Source organism: Lepus europaeus, chromosome 9 (assembly GCF_033115175.1).
Source record: "Lepus europaeus isolate LE1 chromosome 9, mLepTim1.pri, whole genome shotgun sequence".
Lineage (NCBI taxonomy): Eukaryota > Metazoa > Chordata > Mammalia > Lagomorpha > Leporidae > Lepus > Lepus europaeus.
In genome coordinates, this window is record NC_084835.1 from 83,066,387 (window position 1) to 83,094,127 (window position 27,741).

Consider the following 27,741-nt stretch of genomic DNA (forward strand, 5'->3'; position numbering starts at 1 on the left):
AGAATGAGGGTCACAGCAGATAAAGGAAAGTTCCAGATAATAAGACTCATATTTTCTTTTATTATTTCCCAATAATCTAATGGTACCAAGACAGTGTTAGAACTAACATGGGCTGGCACCACGGCTCTCTAAGCTAATCTTCCGCCTATGGCGTCGGCACACCGAGTTCTAGTCCCGGTCGGGGCACCAGATTCTGTCCTGGTTGCCCCTCTTCCAGGCCAGCTCTCTACTATGTATGGCCCGGGAGTGCAGAGGAGGATGGCCCAAGCCCCTGGGCCCTGCACCCGCATGGGAGACCAGGAGAAGCACCTGGCTCCTGGCTTCGGATCAGCACAATGCACCAGCCGCAGGGCGCCAGCCGTGGCAGCCATTGGAGGGTGAACCAACGGCAAAAAGGAAGACCTTTCTCTCTCTCTCTCTCACTATCCACTCTGCCTGTCAAAAAAAAAAAAAAAACAAAACAAAACAAAACAAAAAAAAAACCTAGCATGAAGAGAGAAAAGTAAAAGAGGTGTACTTGCCGCTTAGATGTGTCTAAGGTGTTTGTGAGTTTTAGCCAAGACCCACAGTTTTGCTAGGCCATACTTGCAGCTGTCTTCAGTCATGGAATTGTGACATTTTTTGTAGATACAGATCTACCAGAGCAAGTAGCTTAGGTACTGCCTGCCAAAGCTTGTGTTAGACTGGAGGAGTCAGTTTTAGTGACTTAATGCTCTGAATCATAACCACAATTTGTGATAATGGATTGTATATCACAAAAGTGCTAAAAGAATGAATTTATAACATTCTCCACAAAAAATCATAGGTTGATGAAATGATATATAGGTTGATTCATTTGATCAAGGCTTCTTCCAATGTATACATAGATCAAAACAATAGATTTTACTAAATAAATGTATAGGATTATTATTTGTCAATTTAAAAAATAAATATTTTAAAAGGAAAAAATTGGGGATAGTACAAAAATAGTGGGAAATAATAAAGGAACAAGACATTGTCAGGAAATAACTCATTTACTGCTTACCCATCTGAAAAAATATCCAAAGCAGGGCCTATATCAAAAAGGCAAGAGTGCATCATGAGCCAGTGTCCCATCACAGACAGGAAAAAATTAATATTTACCAAAAAAAAATAGTAAAATCTGGGGGAAATCTTTGAACTTATCATTGTAAAACTTAAGACCAACAGCCAACACTCTTTAAGAATTATTTAAAAAAAAGTTTATTTATTAACTTTTTATGTAACTTTATTTATTTACCTTGAATTTAAGAATCCGAATTTCTTCTGCACTTCATATAGGTGTAAACATATATATACACACACACATACATACATACATATACATATATACATGTATATATACATAGATACATACATATACACATGTATACATGCATATATACATATACATATAAACATGTACATACATATATACATGCATATATATGCAAATGTCTATTGAATTAAAACTGACCAGCTCAGGAAAGCTCACCATAACTCTATATTTTTCTTTAAAAGAGAATGAAGAGGCCGGCACCGCGGCTCACTAGGCTAATCCTCCGCCTTGCGGCGCCGGCACACCGGGTTCTAGTCCCGGTCGGGGCACCGATCCTGTCCCGGTTGCCCCTCTTCCAGGCCAGCTCTCTGCTGTGGCCAGGGAGTGCAGTGGAGGATGGCCCAAGTCCTTGGGCCCTGCACCCCATGGGAGACCAGGATAAGTACCTGGCTCCTGCCATCGGATCAGCGCGGTGCGCCGGCCGCAGCGCGCTACCGCGGCGGGGTGAACCAACGGCAAAAGGAAGACCTTTCTCTCTGTCTCTCTCTCACTATCCACTCTGCCTGTCAAAAAAAAAAAAGAGAATGAAGAAATTGTGCATTCTTTTCCCAAATTGTAGACTTATCTTTTCATTGAAACTTCACAGGGTGTCATTCAGCTTTATTAAATGATTTTATGAGATCTCTTGATTAGTGATCAGGATATTTAATTAAGCAAGTCAAACAAATAAGAGTCTGTCTTCATTAAACATGCTGAAGACTCAGATGTTGGCCGAAAACACCTAAATGCATCTCAAGTTAACAAGCCATCATTAGGGCAAGGTGTTTAGCACTAAATAAGACATCTAAAGTAGAATTCTACTGGATAAAACAATTGGCTGGTTTCCTCAGAAAGTAATTGATTTTGATAGACAGATTGTCATACAAAAGAAAAAGAATATTTCATTGACAGTATGTTAAATGGCTGGAAAAATATGGGTTATCCTAACTCTATCAGCAAGACACCAGAGAAAAAGAAACTATTATCAAAGTATTGAGGCAAGCTAGTGAGAAAGGATTGGAAGACTTTAGAGGGTTGGGGGTTGGTCAATGTGATTAGACCTTCCTAATGTCTGCTTATTGTCACCATTAAAAAGTTAGGCTCTTACCCTTCCACAGTGACTGGGAAGTAGGAGTGCTATCTCCTTCAATGGTTGTCTTTCAAAGGGCTGGCTCTAAGGTCCTAGAGAAGGACATTCCTGGATTGTAAAACTGACAAAAACATTAGATTTACATCTCAAAGGAATAAACAAAGAATTTACAATGGAAAGTTTTCTAAAGTAAATACTCTAAGAGAAGGGAGGTCAGAAGCCTGGAGGCAGGAAGAAGCCTGAGGAGAATTGAGGGGAATGTTAAGGCCATCCTGGTCTTTAAAAGGCTGGGATTAAACACAAGAACTGATAAGAAAGTCTTGCAAATCCAGGTGCTTGCAGAACACACTCCTGTGTGTTAAACATTTAAAATGAGCTTATTACCACAAGGAGCAGAAACAGGAAGAAGCAGCAAGGAAATGAAACTAAGAATAGCCCAAAAGACTAGCCTGATAGAAAAGGAGAAAACCTGTAAGTGTCACCGGAGAAAAGGCCATGGAAGCCATGGGATTCTTGTCTTCATGTAAGAAAGAATTCAGTTGTGAGACAGAGATTAAAGTGATAAAGATTCATTGGGGATAGAGCACCAGTCAGAATGGAGGAGACAGAGGGAGAGTGCCCAGTCACTAGGACTTTGGGAGAGTGAGGTTACATGGTTGAATGAAAAAAATACACCTGGGCAGACCAGGCTGGCAGCTCAGCTTAGAGGCAGAGAGCTGAGCAGGCAGTCTGTTTGGACTCCCTAGGTTTTTAAGGGAGTTTATTTACCCTCCTTCCCCTTTCTTCCAGGACAAAGGATGGGGAGTCCTACCTGAAGGGTTTGTTGGGTGAAAATTAGCAAATTCCTCTCCAGATTTTCTGGCACCAGGACAGAGCAGAGGGGCTTCCCTTAGGGCATCTCTGAAGGTTTTATTGCTCCATGTTACCATGTAACCCATTTGGTCCTGAGGACAGAGAATTCTCCTGGGAGCTTTCCTAGAGGGAAGGGCTGGGACCACCTGGACAGTTATCAGAGTCTGAGCAGGACTTTGAAGTGCAAAATTCTGGGCTTCTGGAGCTTCGGCAGTAGACTCTGGTCTTCAGGCCAGTCTCACACACACATAGGCTAAATGTCTAACTTTCTACCTAACATTTCCCCCCTCAAGAGAGAAAACCCATAATCTTATGGGGATAAATGGCTGAAGATTTGTCTTCTGTAGCTACTTCAGAAGCTGACAAATGGGGGTAGAGATGGGTATGGGTATGTTCTCTTGCTATCTATCCTTTAGTGTCTGAGAGTGGCCTTGGGAAGCATTGTCCTGCTTGGTCCAGAAGGTGGGTCACCTTGTCTGATGAGGTAGGTTGGAAGCCATGTCTTAGAAACACCTGGAGCCAGATGGCTTGTCTTCTGTTAGAGAAAGAACAAACAAGGACATTAAAGCGCAGTAGTGAGAGAAGCAGAAAGAATGTGGACACCATGTCGCCAAGGAGAGGCAATGACCAGGATTTCCATGACCAGATGTGATGTTAGGCCAGATATTTTAGCCTTGTCTGACCTGGTCCTGGAGTGGTCTGGCTTTGTCCAAGAAAGAATGAACATGATTTTGTTCCCATTTAGTTTGACCCTAGTTCAGGGCACTTTCTTGGGCAGCAGGTAGCAGGTCTAGGGCCTGCCTATTTGAAGAACTGAATTAGAAAACTCTTTGTGAGAGCCCTAGTCCTGGCAGCTTTTCAATGGATGAAAGCTGTGCTTTGTTTGTTTGTTTTTCCCAAAGGAGTAGGCTCTGCTTTGGCTCCCTGTTGAGAGCCTGGTTTAGGAACTGTGCTATTTCTCTGTATCTAGGAATCTGTAACCTGTTAGGGAAATGCTGGAACTTCCTGAAATTTGCAGATGTAGGAATTTGCTGCATGGCCTGTACCCTCTCTGGGGCTGATTTTCTTTCCCCAGGGGTGAGGATAAGGGTTAAATAATTAACTCTCTCATGACTGGCTATGATTTTTTTCCTCTGGATACTTAGTAGCTAGTTTTACTAGGAAGTTAAACTAATGTGTAAGACCAGAATCTCAGTCTGGGAAAGAAAACAGACTAATAAATCATTTACATTTAACCATCTACATTTTGGATTATTGTGTGCCCCCCCAAGAGATAGGCCCTTTAATTTCTCAGTGGGGACCTGTCCAGATAGGTGTAGGACTATCTAAGTTAGCTATTACTCTAAGCCCTGTTTTTAGGAACTTGCAGGAAGGGATTTCTAAGCTTAATAATATTTGGATAGGCTTTAAGGCCTGGCTGGTATGTGTGAGGCCCGGGCCCATCCATGGGGTGCTGGAAGAGAATTGCAAGACAGATGTGAATCTCCTTAAGGGAGGCACCCTATTAACTCGCATTACATGGCTCGACTAAGAGGAGAGCTGAATAGGAAGCTGGTAGAAATAGGCAACTTACATTTCACTGACCCTAGGCAGTCCCCTCAATAGCAGTGGTTAGAATTAGAAGCGGGGCAGAGGCTGGGCAGAAACAAAGGCATTTTAGCTCGGGGCCACAGGGTCTGCAATTCTGAACCAGGAGTCCTTTGACACCCAGGACAGTTCCATGTCCAATGGCCTTGCTCTTGGCAGAGCTGACAGAAGCCAGTTTCTGTCATGACAGCTGCTTGCCCAATGCCCTGCTCCTCATATCAGAAACAGGTGCTGTTTGGGGGTGGACTTGCCTAGTTGGGTCTCCTTGACACTAGATTACCATGTAAAGCGGCCATTAATTGGCCTGCTGCCTATCCTTACATTGCTCCTGCTGCTAGCTCCTCATTCTCCTGGTTTCTAATAAGGTAGACCATGGAGGCAGCCTCTATGATGTCAGTCAAGTGGTACTCAACCCAACCCTGATTTTTTAAGATTTCTTTAATATCATCAGGGTGAGCTGGAAAGCTTTGGTCATTGGCAAATTCTGACACTTATTATTTCCCTGTGAGTTGAGACCATGCCCATGAGGAGAAGTGTAACCTTTCAGGTAAGATCAACTGTGGTGACCTGTTTACATATGTTGAGGTCATCAGTACAACTTCCTGTCTCCCCCTAAATTTGGTTTAAAAGGGGAGTTCTGCCCACTTACTATGTACAGTTGGAAGGGAACCTAGCTAGCAAATGCATACCATGAGTTTCAGGAACACAGATTTCAAAAATTCAGAAAACTGACATGACTGATCTGTCATGGGTGTGGTAGGTATGGTAACTATTTCTACCTACTTCTTCAAATCTCCAGTCCCCAGGCTTGTTAAGACATTGACACCAGGGATCACCATCCTGGACATTCTCTTTTATTTCATCACTCTCACCTGGTCTCCTGGTCTGTTTTGTTTTTGACTACTTCTCTTTTTCTCACTTAGTACCCTCCAATCTCTGGAGTTAGATTTTACCAAAGTTTTGTTCTTGACATGTTCTCTCCATATACAATTTATCTCTTTCCCAAGGTATTACCTTTATTGCTGTATCTCTCAAGTGTTCAAAGACTCCCCACAAACCTTATTCTCATAAACTAGCTTACCTGGAATAGTCAACAGATAAACTCAATATCCTTACAGCCTTACGTTTTGTTTTAGTGGTTCTACTGATGAAGTACCTTGAGGTGGGCCCCACTAATAGTGCCCTCACAAGAAAGCCAATGTCCCTGCCAGGGCTGCTGCCTTCCAGTGTTTCCAAAGCCACATAGTTTGGTTTGGTAGCCACAAAGCTACCAAATAGTTGAGTGCTGTTCAGCAATGGGGAGGAGGTTGCTATTCCTAGATGTGTGGCTCATTTTGTCACCTAGTATGAGGAATGGTCCTACTTGTGCACATGATATCCTTTTGGAAAAATATATACAATATTTGCCTAGTCAAATATACTAACATATTTTATATGTTTGTTGATAATTCCTGCAATGTATAGCAGCTGCATTCAAGAGTTCTATATCTATAAAACCAATTGATCACTGGATATCTCCACTTAAATATTCCACAAGAAACTTAAGCTCTGTAATCCCAAAACTGAACTCTTCATCTTCCCCAACTAAAACCTATTCCTCCCTGTTTGGTCTTTAGCTCATCCAATTCAGTTGCCTCAGGTAGAAATCTGGGCATCATCATCCTTGATCCTTAAACTCCTTTACTTCCCTGCCAATTTTCTCTCTCTCTCTCTCTCTCTCTCTCTCTCTCTCTCTCTCTCACACACACACACACACACACACACACAATCATCAAGCATGGCAAAGGGTTTCAACACAGAATTCAAAGTCTCCATCTTTATAAATATTTTTAAGCAATTTGTTTAAATAAAGTGTAGGGAAATGTTTTTCTGCCAAGAGCCATTTGGATATTTATAGCATCATTTGTGGGCCATACAAAATTATCAAGTTAAAAATTAGCCTGCTATATAGATTTATTAAATTTTGAGTCCCAGCCATGGTTGCCTTGGCAGGGCCAGACCAAATGATTTTACAAGCCTTAAATGGCCCATGGGCTGTTTGTCTCCACCCCTGCTCTAAATGAATGAGATATTTAAAAATATAAGCGACTAGATAGAAGGTTTTATAATGAGTTATAAAACATAGAAAGCATAACATCCAAGTAGTGTGAAAATGTAAATGTGAAAATTAAAATGAGTATAATGAAGCTAAAGTTAAAAATTAGATAACAGTGATGGCTGGTTGGTTGGAAGGATGAATGAATGGAAAACAAGTAGGAGGAAGTGAGAAGGGATGAGCATGGGAAGGGGAAACAGGGTAACAGGAAGAAAAGGAGGAGAGAGAAACTTGGAAAGACAGGCTTTAAAAAAGGAAAAACAGAATTTGCAGCTAACAACAATGTAAACATTAGAATTTCTTCACTGAATCTTTTCTTTCATCTTTGTCACTTTCTTCAAAATATGAGATGAATGCCAGAGCTTTGAGGTGATGGTGCAAGAGCATTAAGTTGCCATAAATGAATTTGCTTTGAATTTTTTTATTGTAAAAAGCTTCAGATATACACAGAAGTAGAGAAAATAGCATTTATCTCTACCCTTAACTATTTACCCCTAGTCCTCTGCGTTTTATTTTGAAACAATTCTAGAATCCCCAGTGATATGATCTTATAAAAAATATAACCATTATCTGTGATTTTGAAAAATAATGAAAAAGATATTGAAAAAAAGTGATATGAAAACCTTATACTCATGTTTTATTAAAAGGGAAGAATATGGATTCTTTAGAATCTAGGGTATCAACCTGATACAGGTTTCATGATAAAATGGATTTTTTAAAACAATAGGAAAAATATATTGATAGTTCTTGACATTTTAAAATGCTAAAAAGATATTTTGCTCTCCTGACTACATTTCTGTATTAATTTATTTGAATTCTGTCTTTTTAATAAAGGAATTAAATCAACTAATCTCCCTTCTTAAAAAGATGCTAGAGCAAGAAAATACCATCAGATAAAAATTAAGCTTAATTTCAGCAGGATATTGACAAAGATTCTTAGGCTCTGCATGTATTGAACAAATATGGGCTAGGTCACTACATTATCAGGTAAATATATAGGTAGTAATGTCATCATGTCTAGGGGAATAATGAATGGGACATAATATTGCCTATAAATGGAATTAAGTTCCTAATTTATTGAGCCTTAGGAAAAAATCATATATATATATATATATATATATATAGAGAGAGAGAGAGAGAGAGAGAGAGAGAGAGAGAGAGAGAACAAAAATCAGCAGCTTTTTATCTAGGAACCCATTATGGATTCTGTAGCTACTACCTATACTGTCTATGGAAGGTAGTGTGCTCCTGTATCTGAAAAGCTAAATTTTATTGCTCACTACTCTCCCTTTAACAGTCAAGGTTTGTATCGTCAGCCAAGTAGAAAGTACACAAATGGGAAATATTTACAGACCTCTAGGACCCCATCCCTATTCTTGAATAAAACACAGTGTAAGTTGAGTCCTTGCAGTAAAAGAATGCCAGACAGTAGTCAGTGTGCTCCCGTTCTTGTGTGTCAACTCTATATCCTTTTTCCCTGTATCCCTGAGCGACTCCATTGCAAAATTTTCCCCAGGACTTCCGAAAGATGGAGGGACAGAGGTGTCAGGGTTAGTCTTCCTAGAACTAAGAAGCGTAACTGTGTGCTATATCATAGTCCTTTTATACTTAATGTCTGGGGCTCAACTCAGTTTTCTTGAAGAACTTATACAAATACTCTGAGCTCCTGATGCTTTCTTTAAAAGTATCGCTTGCAGATATTGATACTCCCCTGACTGTTGAGCCAAATTCAGCATCAATAAAAATACATTCCCCACCCAGGAGAAAAGGCAGAATTATCACTGATGGATTTCTGGTAGTCTCTCTGTCTCTGGTTACGTGGCATCTTAGAGAGCTCGTTTCCCACATGGACCTATCAGATTTATACAGGACCCAAGAGTACAAAGGATCTTTGAAATGCCAGTGACAGAAATCAAAATTTTAAAAGATATTAGTTATCAGAAAGTATACAAGCATAAACCAAACATTAAAATTAAGAAACTAATTAGATAAATAGAAAGTCCTATCATTAATCCAAAAGTAGAAAAGGTCTGATTTAATTTAAGTGCATATTATTTTTAAAAGAAGATTTCAATTAACTATAAGCTTAATAAGTACCCACAGAATGAACCATCTATTGAAATTATATATGGCATTTGTAAGTGCCCTTATCAATGGTGATAATTATTGCTTTCTACATATTCTATGGGGGGGCAATAGCTATGGCATTTGTGTTAATTTTGTAACTCTCATTTTAAGGAGATATTAGCCAGCCATAAAACAGTGACTAAAATGTTTAAGGGTTTCAAAATCATGTCTTAAGAGAATGAGCATAATGATAGCCATTTCCAATCATCAAAACCCTTTTGTATGCCAGACTTTGTGGCTGCTACAATCCTGTAGAATTGATGTCTTTAACCTAGCAAGGTCAGGGAGAAGCTGCCTCTCCAGTTAAACTTTAAAGTTCATGATTATAGGGACTTTTGAACATAATTTTCTGATAAGAATGAAGATGATAATAGTGTTAGTGATTACTGCTTCCCAGTATTTGAGAAATGAATTATCAAGTGACAGGGAGAAAAGATTATGTGGCTCTAGAAGTGACACCAAAACAAATGAGTTGAAGTTATAGAGAAACAAGTTAAAGCTCAAATATTTTTAAAAAAAGAATTTCTATTTTGTATTCTTGCTCAGAAATGGAACAGGAAGCCTTATTAGCAGGTCCATTGACTGCTGTGTGCTCAGGTTGTAACTGGTATAGAGGTTAAGACTTCACATTTGTTACTTGCTGGCAATGTTGATGTTGTTACTCTCATTTTATACTTGAGGAAATTAAGAGACCAAGTAAAAAACTGTCAAAGTTCATACAATAAGTGACAAAAGTTAAATTTATTGACTTTAAAGTTCATTTATTTTCACAAATTTGGAATCTTCCCTACCAATGGAAATAATCTTTCATGACAATTGACTAAATGTCCAATTCCTGAAAATACTTCTGAGGGAATTCCTATATTGTGTGATCCACCTCTTGGATCTCTCAAGTGCTCAGTATCAATGGGCCTGTTTATCAAGTAATCATATTTTTTAAGAATGAATGTTTAATGGGCTGCCTCATAAAACCACAAATTAATATAACTTGACAATATTATTAAGGGAATCTAAAGAGATCAGTTTCAGATGATGAAATACTAAGTGCTGTCAGTGAGAGACACTCACTACTTTATCACTCACTGGGAAAGTGTAATTATTCTCCAATTTAACTGGATTCAGGCCAGTTCATTTACTTGCTATTCTATTATTTTCTGAAGTATACAGGTAGCATATTTTACTGAAGTATGACTGACAAAAAGAAAGTTAAAGACATATCAAAATACAGCTGGATGCTTTTAAATCTGATATGAACATTAAAACAAAAGTCCTTAAAAAAAGGAAAAAATAGACATTGTTGAAAGTCTAACATGTTTTAGGCACAGTTGATGTTGATACACAAGCACGTGTTGATATGCAGAGCAGCCCATCTGTGAAGGGCTGTGAAGAGACCAGCCTAAGATCAGCTGAGATTCAACAGCACAGAGTGGCGGGAAATATTGCTGGGTAGGGAAAATGGAAAGAGTCTTCAGAGGGGCTTCTGTTCTGAGCAGAGCATTCAGATCTAGTGCTCGGAGCATCAGGAATCACGCTGGATTCATGGATAAGGAAAGGGTAATAAATAAAGTAGCTTAAGAATATGGAGAACACGTCCTCTGTACATTAGGAAGGAACTGGAAGCAACCTATAATAAATATAATAAAGAATAGAAGTTGTTTTCAGAAAGGAGTGTCTTCCTCTGAAACTGACAAAAAGGATTGTAGGAAAGGTAATAGTAATAATAGTGAATTCTTACACAGCACTTCCTGAGTGTCAGGTAATGTTCTAAGTGCTTTGACTATATTCACTCACTTATCCTGTGCCAACCCTATGAAATCAATATTATTACCATCATAATCCTCACTTTCCAGATGAGAAAACCAAGGTTCCAAAAAGCAGTTGGCCTGAAGTCACACAGAGAACACATCCAACATTCATTATATGGTGACCTAACAGTCCTGTTCCAATAACCAGTAGCAATGCATTTGAAATGATTATTTTATGATATTTCTATCTGGTATGATTTAGCTGTGAAGTCACTGCTTGAATAGATTGTTCCTGAAGAGCCAATCACAGCAAAGATGAGATTGTGTTTCTTGGTACATCCCCATGGTTGACAATCTGGCCTCCAGTGTTGGACACATGTGCTTTCTTCCCCTTGAATCTGAGTGATAGGGAGCAGACGTTTTCAAGTCTTAAAGTTATGTGTGTGTATTTAATTAGTATATAAAAATATTCTAATAAAAATAGAACAATGTGGGAATTGTATCTTTATTTGTTTTACTTATAAACATTTTGAGTTCGTTCCACACACATGGCATACCGTATGTGTACTCTTTCTCCTCCTTTAGGGGCTCAAGATCTGGACCGCATCCGGCTCTCCACCTACAGAACAGCATGCAAGCTTAGGTTTGTTCAGAAGAAATGCAATTGTAAGTATGCCAGTTGTAAGGAATAATTACCCTCTTGAATCTTATAGTTTACATTTGTTGCTAGGTTTATTAAAACGAGTTTGTTCTAACAAACATTGATTAAAGTATGTTTATACTACAATAAAGGAGTATTTTGGTACATAAACATTCAGTAGATTATTCTTAAGTACCTTTGAAGTATAAATTACTCTTAACTATTGAAACATTGACATGGATGAGCATCTGGATATACAGATAAACCTGACCTTGGAATGATTTAAATCTGGATGGATGATGTTTTTCTTTTCTTCAACCTTGGTAAATACAATGCCATAAAGATTGTTTCCAAGATCTTCATAAAATATCAAATAGTCTCCTAATATTTGCATTTCCTTTACAAGTTTCAGATAGTGTTTATAAGCTCATAGGATACATTTAAACTTCTTTCTGAAACCATAAAATCAGCCCTTTGCATAAGAGTATTGGCTATATTTGCCTACATCAAGCAAGACTGAAAAAAAGAGATAATACTTACAGTGACGCAGGCCCAACTTCAGCTTTTATCCAAATTTTAAAATGTAAGCAACAAGCCAAATCCCTGATGACAATGAGCAGTTCTACATTCCCTGCTGGGTCAACACTTCTATCATATTTCTACATCCATTTACTCCTGGAAGAAGATATTGCTTAATGGTTCATTTGTATGAACTTACTGTTCTTTTCTTTTCCTGAAAACTATTGTTAAAAATTAATAACTGTTCTCAGTTTTTAATTAGTATTGGATACATTTTTTAAATGCAAACCATGGTGAGTACGTACACATAGTTCTTGAGTAACTGCCATGGGATTTAGACTCTTGTTGAACTTAGAACTCAACTATCTCCACATGTCTCCCCTCCCAGAGTCCCCAGATATTTCCCAGGACCCTGGGAAGGCAACCCAGCCCTATGCATCTGAGCTAAGAACAGGTAGCCATGACTGTGAGGATGGGCCATGGACATTCGCCCCTCCAGGTGCTCATCTACAGCTTGTTCTCCAGTCAGTGGCTAAAAAAAGGACTGAAATTTGGGGCAGGAAAGAAGAGGGAGGAAGAATAGGTTGTTCAAACATTAACTCTTCACAGGAAGATAAGCCAATTCTAAAAGAGCAGTAAGGGGGCCAGCGCTGTGGCATCATGGGCTAAGCCTCTGCATGTGGAGCCAACATCCCAAATGGGTGCCAGTTCATGTCCCAGCTACTCCTCTTCCAATCCATCTCTTTGCTATGGCCTGGGAAAACAGTGGAAGATGACCTAAATGCTTGGGCCCCTGTATCCATGTGAGAGACCTGGAAGAAGCTCCTGGCTCCTGGCTCCTAGCTCCTGGCTTCAGATTGGTCCAGTCCAGCCATTGCTGCCATTTGGGGAGTGAGCCAGTGGATGAAAGATCTTTCTCTCTGTCTCTCCCTCTCTCTGTAACTCTACCTCTCAAATAAATAAATAATAAATAAATGAATAATCTTTTTTAAAAGAGAACAGTAAGAAAGCACTACAGATATTGGAAAGAATTTTTGACAGGATTTGTAGTCCCATTAATAAAAGCCCTTTCCATGTTGTTAGTGGACAAGGAAAATGCTCCTTCAAAAGAAAAAAATTCCCCTTCCTCCTCAATCTCATCACCCCTTTTAAAATAAGAGAAAGTCCCTCCATGTGTTCATCAATGAAAAGTGAATGGCATTCTCCCACTTTCTTACTGCTTGTTACCATTCCAGTGGCCCTCAAAATGAGGGTAGAGAAGATAGAGGAGGGAGTTCTGTCCCCATTAAAGCATTACCAAGAAGAGCCTTTCAGTTGAGCTAGGGATTTTCATGACAACTCTGCTGCCAACATTACAAAGTGAACATAGACTATAGTCCCTAACAGGGATGATTAGCAACTCATGGGTCTTGCCCTATTCCTCCAATTCTCTGGGAAAGGCCGTTTCTCATTCTGGTATATCTTGTCTCTTCCTTTTCTTTTCTAGCCTTGATCCTTATCTTACATCTAGAATTATGTTTCAGTCACACTGGCCATCTAGAAAATCAGTGGGAAAAAAGAGGGAGGGATAATCCATTTCTGGGAGGAAATAGAACCTTCATGACTCAGTGTGCCCATTCACTCTCTCCTTTAGTAAGCATATAATGAGCTCCTTACATATGTTTGTCACTGTGCGAAGAACCAGGGATAGCATGAAGATGATTAAGACGTAATCTTTGCCTTCAAGGTGCTCAGTCTGATTAGTTAGATGGTTTTTTAAGCAGATGTGTAAACCCTTGTTAAGGTGTAAATTGGGTGTTGTAGGGGCCTATGGAGGGCTGTGTCCTGACCTAAGGGGTGAGGATCATTGGAAGGACTTTCCTGGAGGAGGAGACAGCTTGCCTGGCTCTAAAATAACTAGTAGATATTAAGAGTTTATGAAACACAGCCTCAAGTCCATGAACAAGAGAAACAAATCTGAAACATCTAATTCCTCCTGTTAAAAGTGGGAATGAAACTAGGGAGGCAAAGAGATTCTCTATTCCACACCCTCAGGTAACTTTGCACCACTTTTTAGTCCCACAAGTTACAGCTTAGAGCTGTAAGTGAGAGCTCAAAGTGAGAGAGAGAGAGAGAGAGAGAGAGAGAGAGAGAGAGAGAGAGAACGAATGAACTCGAAGTGAACCATCTTCTGGTTCATTACCCAAATGCCTATGTCTGTAACAGCCAGGGCTGTATCTGGCCAAAGCCATGAGCCAAGAACTCAAGCCCCATCCCCACGTGGATGACAGGAACTCAGTTACTTGAGCATCAACACGTTAGCGGGAAGCTGGAGTCAGGAGCTGAGGCTGAGCATTAAACCCAAGTACTGGTTTTGGTATAACATACCAGTATGTTCCTCCTACTTAACTCATTTTTAAGGATGTAGATTTTTGGCTGCCTGTATCAGTTTTCTATCGTTGCATTGTAAATTACCAAAAATTTAGCATCTTCACACAGCACACATTTCTTATCTCACAATTTCCAATTGGTCAGAAATTCAGGGCTGCATGGCTGCATTGTCAGCACAGCATTACACTGGGATAAAATCTGTGTTGATTGGGTTCGTGGTTTTCATATGGGGCTCAGGTCCTCTTCCAAGTCCACTGGCTATTGGCAGAATCATTTCCCTGTGGTTGCAGCTTCTTAGAGCCTCTCATTGTCCTTGCCACGTGGTTTCTATGGCCATTCAGGGCATGGATATTTGCCTCTTTTTCAAGGTCAGCTATAGTATGTTTCTCTTCCCTTTGGAGACCAGTCTGAGAAAACCTTTTGTTTTAAAGGATTCATGTGCTTACATCAGTCCCATCTACATCATCTCTATATTTTAAGGCCAATTAATTTGACACCATAATTTCATCCCCAAAATCCCTTCATAGCAGTACCTAGCTTAGCATTTGGTTGAATAACAAAGAGTAGATAAGGAGTCTTTTCAAATTTCATAGAAAATTTAATTAAAAGATAAATTTATTTTAGTGCAAAATATTTTGAAGTCCATGCTTCAAGAGGTCATTAAACAATTCATGGGGGGAAAAAAGTATATTAAGAAAAAAACTGTACATGGATTTCAGCTTTTTCGCACCAAAATAAAATCATCATCATTTGATTCTAATTTTCCATTATCTTTCTGAAGGACCCTATTGTATGTGACATCACAAGCCAGGAATCGTACAAGGAGAGGGCATAAAAGAACTCTGCCTACCACATTGCCCAACAATTTTCCACATAATGACTTGTCAAAACTTGAATATAAAAATAAAGTTTAAAGTAACAAACTCGGGCAAGAGAAATAGCATTAAAAAGGAAGTATATTTAAAAGAGGAATGCAGAAGGACTCTCACCAGTCAAAGAGCTGGAGCATTCTGTGAGGGAAATAAATGGCAGAAGACCCACCCTTGGAACACTGTTCTCTTTGCATTGTTGCAAAGATTTTTGATATGCATTTTTATTCCTCATGTTGAATCATTCTAAACACTTGTTTAAATAAAGAAAAGTGCATTGTGAATACAGTGTTCTCGAAAATTGTCTCTGGGGACATTGATGGTGGCAGCAGAAAATAAACAAGCCCATTAAAGATGCCTGTGCAAAAGGACAATGGAAAATCTACTCCTTTCTAAGCACCCTGGACCTATGGCAAAATTGTCTCCCCTTAGTCAGAGTAAACCTTAGGTGCAGAAAAGCTTGGATCATCCCTGAGGGCTGCAAATGGGTTTCCTCCTTAAATTGTTTTTTATTTTTATCTGAAAAGTACTGTGTTTTGTTTTCCCTTAGTTTTAGAGAACACTGGGTGCTTTTTTGGCTCAGACTGTTGCCACATGCAGCCAGTGAGCCAAGCCAGCATCCACAGTCTTTTTTCCAGGTTTCTGGATATAACAGACAATGGCTTCCTTCCTTTTCTTCTGCCTCTGCTTTATAGCTGGAGGTTATGCCAACTGAGTACTTTACTCTCGTGCTTCTAGAAACAGCATCATCTTTAAATGGCTCCGTTAGTTGGAAAGAGCAGTGTATACAGAGGAATGCCTTTTAGGCTTCCGCTACCCCATCTAACAGGTGCCAAGGCAAGATTCATGACCTTCTCATTGTAGTCTGCCAAGCCCTATTCCTGGGAGGCCACCCAGCTGGCCTGGAGCCAGTCAGTAAAGCAAGGAAGGATACTCACAAGGTGCTCTCCCACCGCCGGGCTCCGAGGATCTCAAGGCTCTGGTGCACAGTGAGAGAAAACAGAAGACAGGAGGATGGGCATGGGAGAGTGGACAGTCATGTGATTGTACAGCATTCCTATTGTCATCTTGGTTGTCTTCACTGAGGCTTTGAGAACATTTGTCATTCTTATTATCAATCAATCTTGTATTTTTCATTCAACAAATAGGACAGAGCATTTATTGCCTGCCAAGCATTATTCATGGGAAGAAAGTAGAACATTCAGAAATCTCTCTCATTTGCATATTTCTCTTACACAAAATTTGAATAAATGCATATTTATTTTACGATGCCTCTTGGGCAATACTGAAATTTTTCATTTCCAATATACTGTACTCACACCTATTGGAAATTAGAGAGAAGTTGGTAATAGTAGTTTGTTCAAAGAATCATTTTTTATAATTTTTATGATTTTTTTACCTTAAATATGTAAATCAGGATTCTAGACACTTCTAAATATGGTAGAATAAAAGAACACAGGTAATATCTTAAAATTTTGTGAGGTTAAGGATGAAAAATACCTCAAACTTGCGAACACACTTTAGCGCTCCTCATGTATCTTGAATGCAAAGGTCATATACTGGCAAACCCTACAGTTTCAGCTGTACTAACAGTGGAAGATGACATTGTTAAAATTGTTGGTTTTTCTTTGTTTTTTAAATTTTAATTAAGGTATACAAACTTCATGCATTTCATATATACAAATTTAGAGACATAGGATTCTTCCTTGCCTACTCTCCTACCTGCCTGCTTTCCAACTCTTCTTCCTCCTCCCTCTCCTATTTCCATTCTTTTTTTTTTTTACAAAGATCTATTTTCAGTTAACTTTATACTCATAAGATTAACCCTACACAAAGTAACAAGTTCAACCAACAGTATGAAGAAAAAACAACAATAAAAACATTGTTCCTCAAGAGTCGAGACAAGGGTTGTTCAAAATCATCACATCTCAAAGTCTCAATTTCACTTACATAGATTATTTTTTAGGGACTCTATTAGTTAACCACAGATCAAAGAGACCATCTGCTATTTGTCTTTTTGGACTGGCTTATTTCACTAAGTATAATGGTTTCTATTTGCGTCTATTTTGTTACAAAAGATAGGATTTCATTTTTTTTACTGCTGTATAGTTTTCTATACTATATATATACCATGATTTCTTTTTTGTTCTTTTTCCTATTCTCTTTCATTTATTTCTGCTTTGATCTTTATTATTTTCTTCTTTCTTATTACATTATTTGATATTATTGACAAACTAATCATACATATAGGGTACAATGTAATAATTGGATACATGCATGGATTTTAATGATCAAATTAGGATAATTAGCATCCATCACTTCATATATTCAAGATTTCTTTGTAGTATGAACAGGGTCCTTCTTAAAGCTATTGTCATTCTATGAGTCTGCTGTATGGACTGCTTCCCATGTTGGAGCATTTACTCCTTTTTAATTATATTATTATTAACAGACACTTAATCCTATGAATATGCTCACTTTAACACTTAACACGTTATTTTTACCAGCCAGCTTAAGGGGATTTCGGGTCCCATGGCAAGTTTTTAAACTATACCCTTAGAAGTAAATCTGTAGGAATGTATGCAGAACTATACAATTTTACAGTTACAAATTTCATACACTTCACAATTACAAACTTTAGGAACATATTGATGCTTCCCACCATTTCTATCCTCCCAACCACACTCTCCCCACTTCCACCTCCTTCTCTATTCCCATTCTTATTTCTTACTAAGATCTAATTTAGGCCAGTGCTGTGGCTCACTTGGCTAATCCTCCGCCTGCGGTGCCGGCACCTTGGGTTCTAGTCCCAGTTGAGGCACCAGATTCTGTCCCAGTTGCTCCTCTTCCAGTCCAGCTCTCTGCTGTGACCCGGGAAGGCAGTGGAGGATGGCCCAAGTGCTTGGGCCCTGTACCCGCATGGGAGACCAGGAGGAAGCACCTGGCTCCTGGCTTCGGATCGGCACAGTGCGCCGGCCATAGCGGCCATTTAGGAGGTGAACCAATGGAAAAGGAAGACCTTTCTCTGTCTTTCTCTCTCACTGTCTAACTCGGCCTGTCCAAAAAAAAAATTTAAATTTTTAAATTAACTTTATATGGCCGGCACCATGGCTTAACAGGCTAATCCTCTGCCTTGCGGCGCTGGCACACCGGGTTCTAGTCCCGGTTGGGGCACTGGATTCTATCCCGGTTGCCCCTCTTCCAGGCCAGCTCTCTGCTATGGCCCGGGAAGGCAGTGGAGGATGGCCCAGGTCTTTGGGCCCTGCACCCGCATTGGAGACCAGGAGAAGCACCTGGCTCCTGGCTTCGGATCAGCGCGATGCACTGGCTGCAGCGGCCATTGGAGGGTGAACCAACGGCAAAAAGGAAGACCTTCCTCTCTGTCTCTCTCTCTCACTATCCACTCTGCCTATCAAAAAAAAAAATTAACTTTATATACATATGATTATCTTTATGCTGAGTAAAGACTTCAAGAGATAGTATTTAAAAAAAAAAAAAAAGAAAAACTGTTCCTTAACAGTCAAGACAAGGGCTCTTCAAGGTCATTACTTCTCAAAGTGTCAGTTTGCCTCTTAGGTGCTCTATTAGTTATCACAGGTCAGGGAGAACATATGGTATTTGTTACTTTGAGACTGGTTTCTGTCACTAAGTATAATATTTTCCAGTTTCATCCATTTTGTTGCAAATGACAAGATTTCTCTTTTTTACCACTGTGTGGTATTCCATGGTGTATATATTCCATAATTTCTTTATTCAGTCTTCTGTTGACGGGGATTTGGGATGATTCCATGTCTTAGCTATTGTGATTTGAGCTGCAATATACGTGGGAGTACAGAAAACTATTTCATATGCTGATTTCATTTCCTTTGGGTAAATTCTCAGGAGTGGGATGGCTGGATCATATGGTAGGATTATATTTAGATTTCTAAGGTATCTTCATACTGTCTTCCATAATGGCTTTACCAGTTTTCATTCCCACCAGCAGTGGATTTGAGTATCTTTTTCCCCACATCCTCACCAGCATTTGTTGTTTGTTAATTTCTGTATGAAAGCCATTCTAACAGGGGTGAGGTGAAAACTCATTGTGGTTTTCATTTGCAATTCCCTGATAGCTAGTGATCCTGAACATTTTTTCATGTGTCTGCTGGCCATTTGAATTTTCTCTTCTCAAAAATATCTGTTTAAGTCCTTTGCCCATTTAATAACTGGGTAGTTTTTGTTGTTGTTGAGTTTATTGATCTCTTTAAATGTTCTGGTTATTAATCTTTTATCAGTTGTATAGTTTGCAATAATTTATCCCATTCTGTCTGTTGACTCTTCACTTTGCTGAGGGCTTCTTTTGCAGTATAGAAGCTTCTCAATTTAATGTAATCTCATTTGTCAATTTTGACTCTGAGTGCCTATGCTTCTGGGGTCTTTTCCAAGAACTCGTTGTGTATGCCAGTGTCTTGAAGAGTTTCCCCAATGTTCTCAAAGTATTTGATGGTATCAGGTCATAGATTTAGGTCTTTAATACATTTTGAGTAGATTTTTGTGTAAGGAAGGGGTCCTGCTACATACTTCTGCATGTGGAGATACAGTTTTCCCAGCACCATTTGTTGAAGAGACTATTCTTGCTGCAAGGATTAATTTTAGCCACTTTGTCAAAGATGAGTTGGTTATACATGTTTGGATTGATTTCTGGCTTTTCTATTCTGTTCCATTAGTCTATCCATCTGTTTTTGTATCAGTGCCATGCTATTTGATCATGACTGCCCTGTGGTATGCCATGAAATCTGGTATTGTGATGCCTCCCACTTTGTTTTTACTGTATAAGATAGCTTTAGCATTCGGGGTCTCCTGTGCTTCCAAATGAATTTCTATATCAGAGAAAAATGTTCTTGGTATTTTGATTGGTATCAAATTGGATCTGTAAATTGATTCCAGTAGTATGGACATTTTGAGGATATTGATTCCTCCAATCCAAGAATATGAGAGATTTTTTTCCATTTTTTTGTTCCCTTCTATTTATTTCTTTAATATTTTATAATTCTCATTGTACAGATCTTTGACATCTTTGGTTAAATTTATTCTGAGGTATTTAATTTCTTTGTAGCTATTGTGAATGGGATTGATCTTAGAAATTCTTTCTCAGCCATGGCATTGTCTGTGTATACAAAGGCTGTTGATTTTTGTGTATTGACTTTATATCCTGCTACTTTACCAAACTCTTCAATGAGTTTCAATAGTCTCTTAGTGGAGTTTTTTGGATTCCCTAAATATAGAATCATGTCATCTGCAAATAGGGATAGCTTGACTTCCTCCTTCCCAATTTGTATCCTTTTGATTTCTTTTTCTTGCCTAATGGCTCTGGCTAAAACTTCAAAGACTATATTTAATAGCAATGGTGAGAGTGGGCATTCTTATCTGATACTGGATCTCAGTGGGAATACTTCCAACTTTTCCCCATTCAGTTTGATGCTGGCCGTGGGTTTGTCCTAAAATTGCCTTGATTGTGTTGAGGAGTATCCATTCTATACACAATTTCCTTAGAGTTTTCATCACGAAAGGGTGTTGTATTTTATCAAGTGCTTTCTCTGTGTCTATTGAGATAATCATATAATTTTTGTTCTTCAATTTGATAACGTGATGTATCACATTGATTGATTCGTGAATGTTGAACCATCCCTGCATACCAGGGATAAAGCTCACTTGGTCTGGGTGAGTGATCTTTCTGATATGTTGTTGGATTCAATTGGCTAGTATTTTGTTGAGAATTTTTCTGCCTATGTTCATCAGGGAAATTGTTCTATAGTTCTCTTTCTCTATTGTATCTTTTTCAGAAGTAGGAATAAAAGTGATGCTGGCTTCATAGAAAGAATTTGGGCGGATTCTCTCCTTTTCAATTGTTTTTGAACAGCTTGAGAAGAATTGGAGTTAGTTCTTTAAATGTCTTGTAGAATTCACTAGTGAAGCTATCCAGTCCTGGGCTTTTGTTGTTGTTTCTGTGGTTTGGAGGGTCTTTATTACTGATTAAATTTCTATCCTGAGTATGTGTCTGTTTAGGTTTTCTGTGTCTTCATGACTCAATTTAGGTAGGTTGTATGTGTCCAAGAATCTATCCATTTCTTCTAGGTTTCTGGTTTGTTGGCATACAGCTATTTGTAGTAATTTGTGACAATTCTTCTTATTTCTGTGGTTTCTGTTGTTAAATTTCCTTTCATCTCTAATTTTATTAACTTGTGTATTCTCCCTCCTTTTTTGGTTTAGTTGTGCCAATGGTGTGTCAATTTTGTCTATTTTTTTTTTTCAAAAAACCAGCTCTTCATTTTGCTGATCTTTTGTATTTTTTCTTTGCTTTGATTTTGTTTATTTCTTCTCTATTTTTAATTATTTCTTTTCTCCTGCTAGTATTGATTTGGTTTTAGTTTTAGTTTTGAGTTGTTTTTCTAGGTACTTTAGATGTATTGTTATTTCATCTATGTGGTGCCTTTCCAGATTCTTGCGCGGACTTACTTTATGGCCTAGCATGCAGTCAATCCTAGAGAAAGTTCCATGTACTAGTGAGAAGAATGTGTGTTCTGCAACTGTAGGTTGAAAAGTTCTATATATATCTGTTAGGTCCATTTGTTCTATAGTGTTGATTAATTCGGTTGTTTCCTTGTTTATTTTCTGTTTGGTTGATCTGTCCATTGTTGAAAGTGAGGTATTGAAGTCTTCCATTACTATTGTATTTGAGTCTATTTCTACGTTTAGATCCATTAACATTTCTTTTAAATAACCAGGTGCCATGTAATTAGGTGCATATATGTTTATAATAGTTACATCTTCCTGTTGAATTGATCCCTTAATCATTATATAGTGCCCTTCTTTGTTTCTTTTCACAGTTTTTGTGTTAAAGTCTATTTTGTCTAATTAGGATGGCTATATCAAGTCCTTTTTGGTTACTGTTAGCATGGAATATCTTTTTCCATCCTTTCACTTTCAGTCTGTGAGTATCTTTCTTCATGACATATGTTTCTTGTAGGCAACAAATAGATGGTTTTGTTTCTTAATCAATTCATCCAGTCTGTGTCTATTAACTGGAGAGTTGAGGCCATTTGCATTCAAGGTGACTATTGAAAAGTAACAACTTGGCTCTGCCATTTTCCCCTAATTATTCCAATTTTTTACTTTGGATTTCCTTTGTAGTTTTACTGGGGGATGGGATTTTCTGCCTTCACCTTCTTTCATAGTGATGTCCATGTTTCTGTGATTCTGTGTAGCACATTCTTAAGCATCTTTTATAAGACTAGACAGATAGTGATAAATTCTTTCAATTTCTGTTTATTATAGAAGGTCTTTATTTCTCCTTCATTCATAAATTAGAGTTTTGCAGTGTAGAGTATTCTGGGTTGACAGTTTTTTACAATTAAGACTTGGAATATATCTCACCATTCTCTCCTAGCCTGTATGGTTCCTGATGAGAAGTCCACTGTGAGTCTTACTGGGGATCCTTTGAAAATAACCTGTAATTTCTCTCATGCACATTTGAGAACCTTTTCTTTATGCTTTACTGTGGAGAATTTGACTACAATGTGTCATGGTGAAGATCTTTTCTGGTCATGTCTATTGGGAGTTCTATGTGCATCCTGTGCTTGGATGCCCCTTTCTTTCTCCAAATCCAGGAAATTTTCTGTTATTATTTCACTAAAGAGACCTTCTAATCCTTTCTCTCCTTCCATGCTTTCAGGAACTCCTAAGAGCCATATGTTGGGTCATTTGAGAGTATCTTGTTGATCACCAACAGTATTCTTTAGTTTTTGAATTTCTTCTTGTTTTTGGTCTTACTGTAAAATTTCCAGAGATTTGTCTTCTAGCTTGGATATTATTTCTTCTGCCACATCAACTCTATTGTTAGGACTTTCCACTTCATTTTTTTTAACTTTTATTTAATGAATATAAATTTCTAAAGTACAGCTTATGGATTACAATGGCTTCCCCCCCATAACTTCCCTCCCACCAGCAACCCTCCCCTTTCCCGCTCCCTCTCCCCTTCCATTCACATCAAGATTCATTTTCAATTCTCTTTATATACAGAAGATCAGTTCAGTATATATTAAGTAAAGATTTCAACAGTTTGCCCCCACATAGCAACACAAAGTGAAAAAATACTGTTGGAGTACTAGTTATAGCATTAAATAACAGTGTACAGCACATTAAAGACAGAGATCCTACATGGTATTTTTAAAAAATTGATTAATTTTCTATGCAATTTCCAATTTAACACCAGGTTTTTTTTCTTTTCATTTTCAATTATCTTTATATACAGAAGATTGATTCAGTATATACTAAGTAAAGATTTCATCAGTTTGCACCCACACAGAAACACAAAGTGTAAAAATACTGTTTTAGTACTAGTTATAGCATCACTTCACATTGGACAACACATTAAGGACAGATCCCACATGAGACATAAGTACACAGTGACTCTTGTTGTTGATTTAACAATTTGACACTCTTATTTATGGCGTCAGTAATCTCCCTAGGCTCTAGTCATGAGGTGCCAAGGCTATGGAAGCCTTTAGGGTTCACCGACTTCAATCTTATTCTGACAGGGTCATAGTCAAAGTGAAAGTCCACTTCATTTTTTATATGATATATTGAATACTTCATTTCTAGTATTTTATTTTGATTTCTCTTTAAGATCTAATTTTCATGGGAAAAATTTTATTCATAGCATATATACTTTTCTTTAGTTTGTGAATTTGCTTCTGATTATCCAATGATTAGTTTCCTGAATTCCATTTTTGGCGTTTCCTCAGTCTCTTCATCTTCACATTCTAATGTTGAAATGTTGTAGTGTTCCTTTGGAGGGGCTCATTATGTCTTCCTTATCCTTGTTTTTTGAATTTTTGCCTTTATTTTTCAGCATTTGTAGAATTCTTTTCTCTCTGGTTAGATCTGTGGTTTTCAGGCACACAAAGTACCTGCCTGCTGCAGCCCCATTTGCTTCTCAATTGTGCTGGGCAGGTTAGAAAGTCTCATAGATGGCACTTCCCCTCTGTAGGGGCAGCTTCCCTTCCCCTCCCATTACCAGACAACCAGCACAGTGCAACTGACATAGAAGCTGGGGCTGCCCCCTGCCTGTGTCTAAAAATGGCATCAACTCTCCCCCCACTGACCCCAGGCCCCCACTTTAGTGGGGAGGTGGGTAGGGAGAGAGATGCACTGCCTTTTTTTTCTGACTGTGGGAAATTGGTCACTCGCTGTCATGGGGGATTCTCATGGAATTCCAAAAGCAACTCACTAAGCTCTCCCTCCCATTGTATCAGCAGTGCTGTGGGCCTGTGGAGTCCCCTCTCATCCTGCTTGCTGAGGTGAATGTCCTCCTCCCAGGATCCTAGTCGGCAGGTCTTCTGTTGTGTTTCTGTTCTCTCTGCATGGTTCCAGATCGCCTCCACTGCTCTTGCAGGGTCTCCCACCACGTTCACCCACAGCTTTATGTTGAGAGTATACTCTCTCTTTTATTAAGTATTAATTTCACCCTGCATCAATCAGACCATCCTGTTGCTATTCTACCATCTTGGAACTGCCTACCATAATTCCTTTATGTAGTCTTCAGTTGATGGACATCTGGGTTGACTCCATATCTCAGCTATTGTAGATTAAGCTGCAATAAACATGGGGGTGTAGATACCTCTCTCATATGCTGATTTCATTTCCTTTGGGTAAATTCCCAGGAGTGGGATGGCTGAGTCATATGGTAGGTCTATATTCAGATTTCTGAGGTATCTCCATAGTGTTTTCCACAGTGGCTGTACCAGTTTACATTCCTGCCAACAGTGGATTAGAGTACATTTTCCCCTCACCAGCACATCCTCACCAGCATTTGTTGCTTGTTGATTTCTATAAGAGATTCATTCTAACTGGGGAAAGGTAAAGCCTCATTGTGGTTTTGATTTGCATTTCCCTGATGGCTAATGATCCTGAGCTTTTTTCATGTGTCTGTTGGTCATCGGAATTTACTCCTACTAAAAAGGCTGTTTCAAGTCCTTTGCCCATTTCTTAACTGGATTGTTTGTTTTGTTGTTGTTGAGTTTCTTAAGCTCTTTATATATTGTGGTTATTAATCCTTTATCAGTTGCATAGTTTGCAAATAATTTATCCCATTCTGCAGGTTGTCCCTTCACTTTGCTGAGTGTTTCTTTTGCAGTGTAGAAACTTCTCAGCTTGGTGTAATCTCATTTGTCGACTTTGGCTTTGATTGCCTGTGTCCCTCTCTTGCAGGGTCTCCCCAATGTTCTCTAATAATTCTGTGGCATAAAGTTGTATATTTAGATCCTTAATCCATTTTGAGTGGATTTTATTATAAGGTTTAAGGTAACAGTTTTGTCAACCCATGGCCAGAATCTTATTGAATGGGGAAAAGTTGGGAGCATTCCCACTAAGATCCAGACAAGGATGCCCATTTTCACATTGCTGTTCAGTATAGTCCTGGAATTTTTAGCCAGAGCCATTAGGCAAGAAAAAGAAATTAAAGTGGGGCCAGCGATAAGGTGTAGTTGGTAAAGCTGATGCCTACAGTGACAGCATCCCATATGGGTGCTGGTTCATGTCCTGGCTGCTCCTCTTCTGATGCATTTCTCTGCTTTGGCCTGGGAAAGAAGTATGGCTTGAGTGATAAAAGGTCCAAGCTCTTGGCTTCAGATGGGCCCAGCTCCGGCTAGTGTGGCCATTTGAGGAGGGAACCAGTGGATGGAAGACCGACCGATATCTATCTATCTATCTATCTATCTCTCTCTCTCTCTCTCTCTCTCTCTCTCCTTTTCTCTCTCTGCTTCTGCCTCTCTGTAACTCTGTCTTTCAAATAAATAAGTTTTTAATTAAAGAAAGCAAAGAGATACAAAGGGAAGGAGGAAGTCAAACTATTCCTATTTGCAGATGATATGAATCTATAAATAGGAGATCCAAAATACTCCACTAAGAGACTATTGGAACTTATCGAAGAGTTTGACAAAGTGGCAGGATATAAAATTAACATGCAAAAATAAATAGTCTTTGTACATGCAGACAATGCTATGGCTGAGAAAGAACTTCTAAGTTCAATCCCGTTTACAATAGCTACAAAAAATTAAACACCATGGAATAAATGTAACAAAGGATGTCAAAGGTTTCACAATGAAAATTATAAGACATTAAAGAAAGAAAGAGAAGACACAAAAAGATGGAAAAATCTTCCATGTGGAAGATCAAATGTCCATACTACTGAAAACAATTTACATATTCAGTGTTATCCCAATCAAAATACCAAGGATATTCTTGTCAGATCTAGAAAAATGATGCTAAAATTCATATGGAATCAAAAGAGACCCCGAATAGCCAAAGCAATCTTATACAACAAAATCAAAGCTGGAGGCATAACAATGCCAGGTTTCAAGATCTACAACAGGGCAGTTATAATCAAAACAGTCTGGTACTGGCAAAACAAAACAGAAGTGCAAACCAATGGAACAGAATAGAAACTACAGAAGTCAATCTGTGCATCATCTACAACCAACTTACCTTTGACAAAGGAGCTAAAATCAATCCCTGGAGCAAGGACATTCTCTTCAACAAACAGTGCTGGGAAAACTGGATCTCCACGTGCAGAAATATGAATCAAAGAATCAATTTAAAAGATAGTTTGCTCCTCAGTGCATGGTACTGAGACCACCAAGTGGCCTAAGACATAAATTTGGGATGCATTTTTAAAATGTTTTGTTTATATCAGAAACAGGGAGAGCTACTATCCTCTGGTTTACTCCCCAAATAAACACAACAGTCCCCAACTAAGGCCAGAGCTGGGAACTGAGAATGTAATCTATGTGCCCCATGTGAGTGGCAGGAATCCAATTACCTGAGCCATAACCATTGCCTCCCAGGGCCTGCAGTAGCAGAAAACTAAAGTCATGGGTATCACACTCAGGCACTATGATATGGGGCATGGATGTCTTAACCAGTGTCTTAACTGCTAGACTAACCCCCCTTAGAAGTAATCTCTGATATTCCCTCCCAATCCAAATAATTAATCATGAAGTCTCATCACTTGTACTCACTATAGCTTTTTAATTCATCCATAGCTCCCTTTGCTGACTAACTACCTGGCCCAAAAGACTTTTACCTGGATTACAATCTATCTATGATACTCCTAAATATAACCCCAAATACTGTGAATTTGAGGGAATTCACCCATGTGATTAGATTATGTCATGCTGCACAGATAGCCTTGAGATAGGGAGATCATATTAATGGGCCTGAGTGATCCATTTGGGACTTTTTTTTTTTTGACAGGCAGAGTTAGAGAGAGAGACAAAGAGAAAGGTCTTTCTTCCATTGGTTCATCCCACAAATGGCTAGGAACCAGGTGCTTCCTCCTGGTCTCCCATGCAGGTGCAGGGCCCAAGCACTTGGGCCATCCTCCACAGCCCTCCCAGGCCACAGCAGAGAGCTGGACTGGAAGAGGAGCAACAGAGACTAGTACCCGGCGCCCCAACCGGGTGCCAGCACCACAGGCGGAGGATTAGCCTAGTGA

General features: G+C 38.9%; 1 protein-coding gene across 17 annotated transcripts in view; it reads left to right on the plus strand.

Moving 5' to 3' along the window:
* DTNA (dystrobrevin alpha) overlaps window positions 1-27,741 on the plus strand; it is a 303,884-nt gene that overhangs the window by 152,119 nt on the left and 124,024 nt on the right. For all 17 annotated transcript variants that reach the window (XM_062201516.1, XM_062201515.1, XM_062201520.1 and 14 more), the window contains one exon: window positions 11,397-11,477. In XM_062201516.1, coding sequence (XP_062057500.1) covers window positions 11,397-11,477 — 81 coding nt within the window. The remainder of the gene's footprint in view (window positions 1-11,396; window positions 11,478-27,741) is intronic.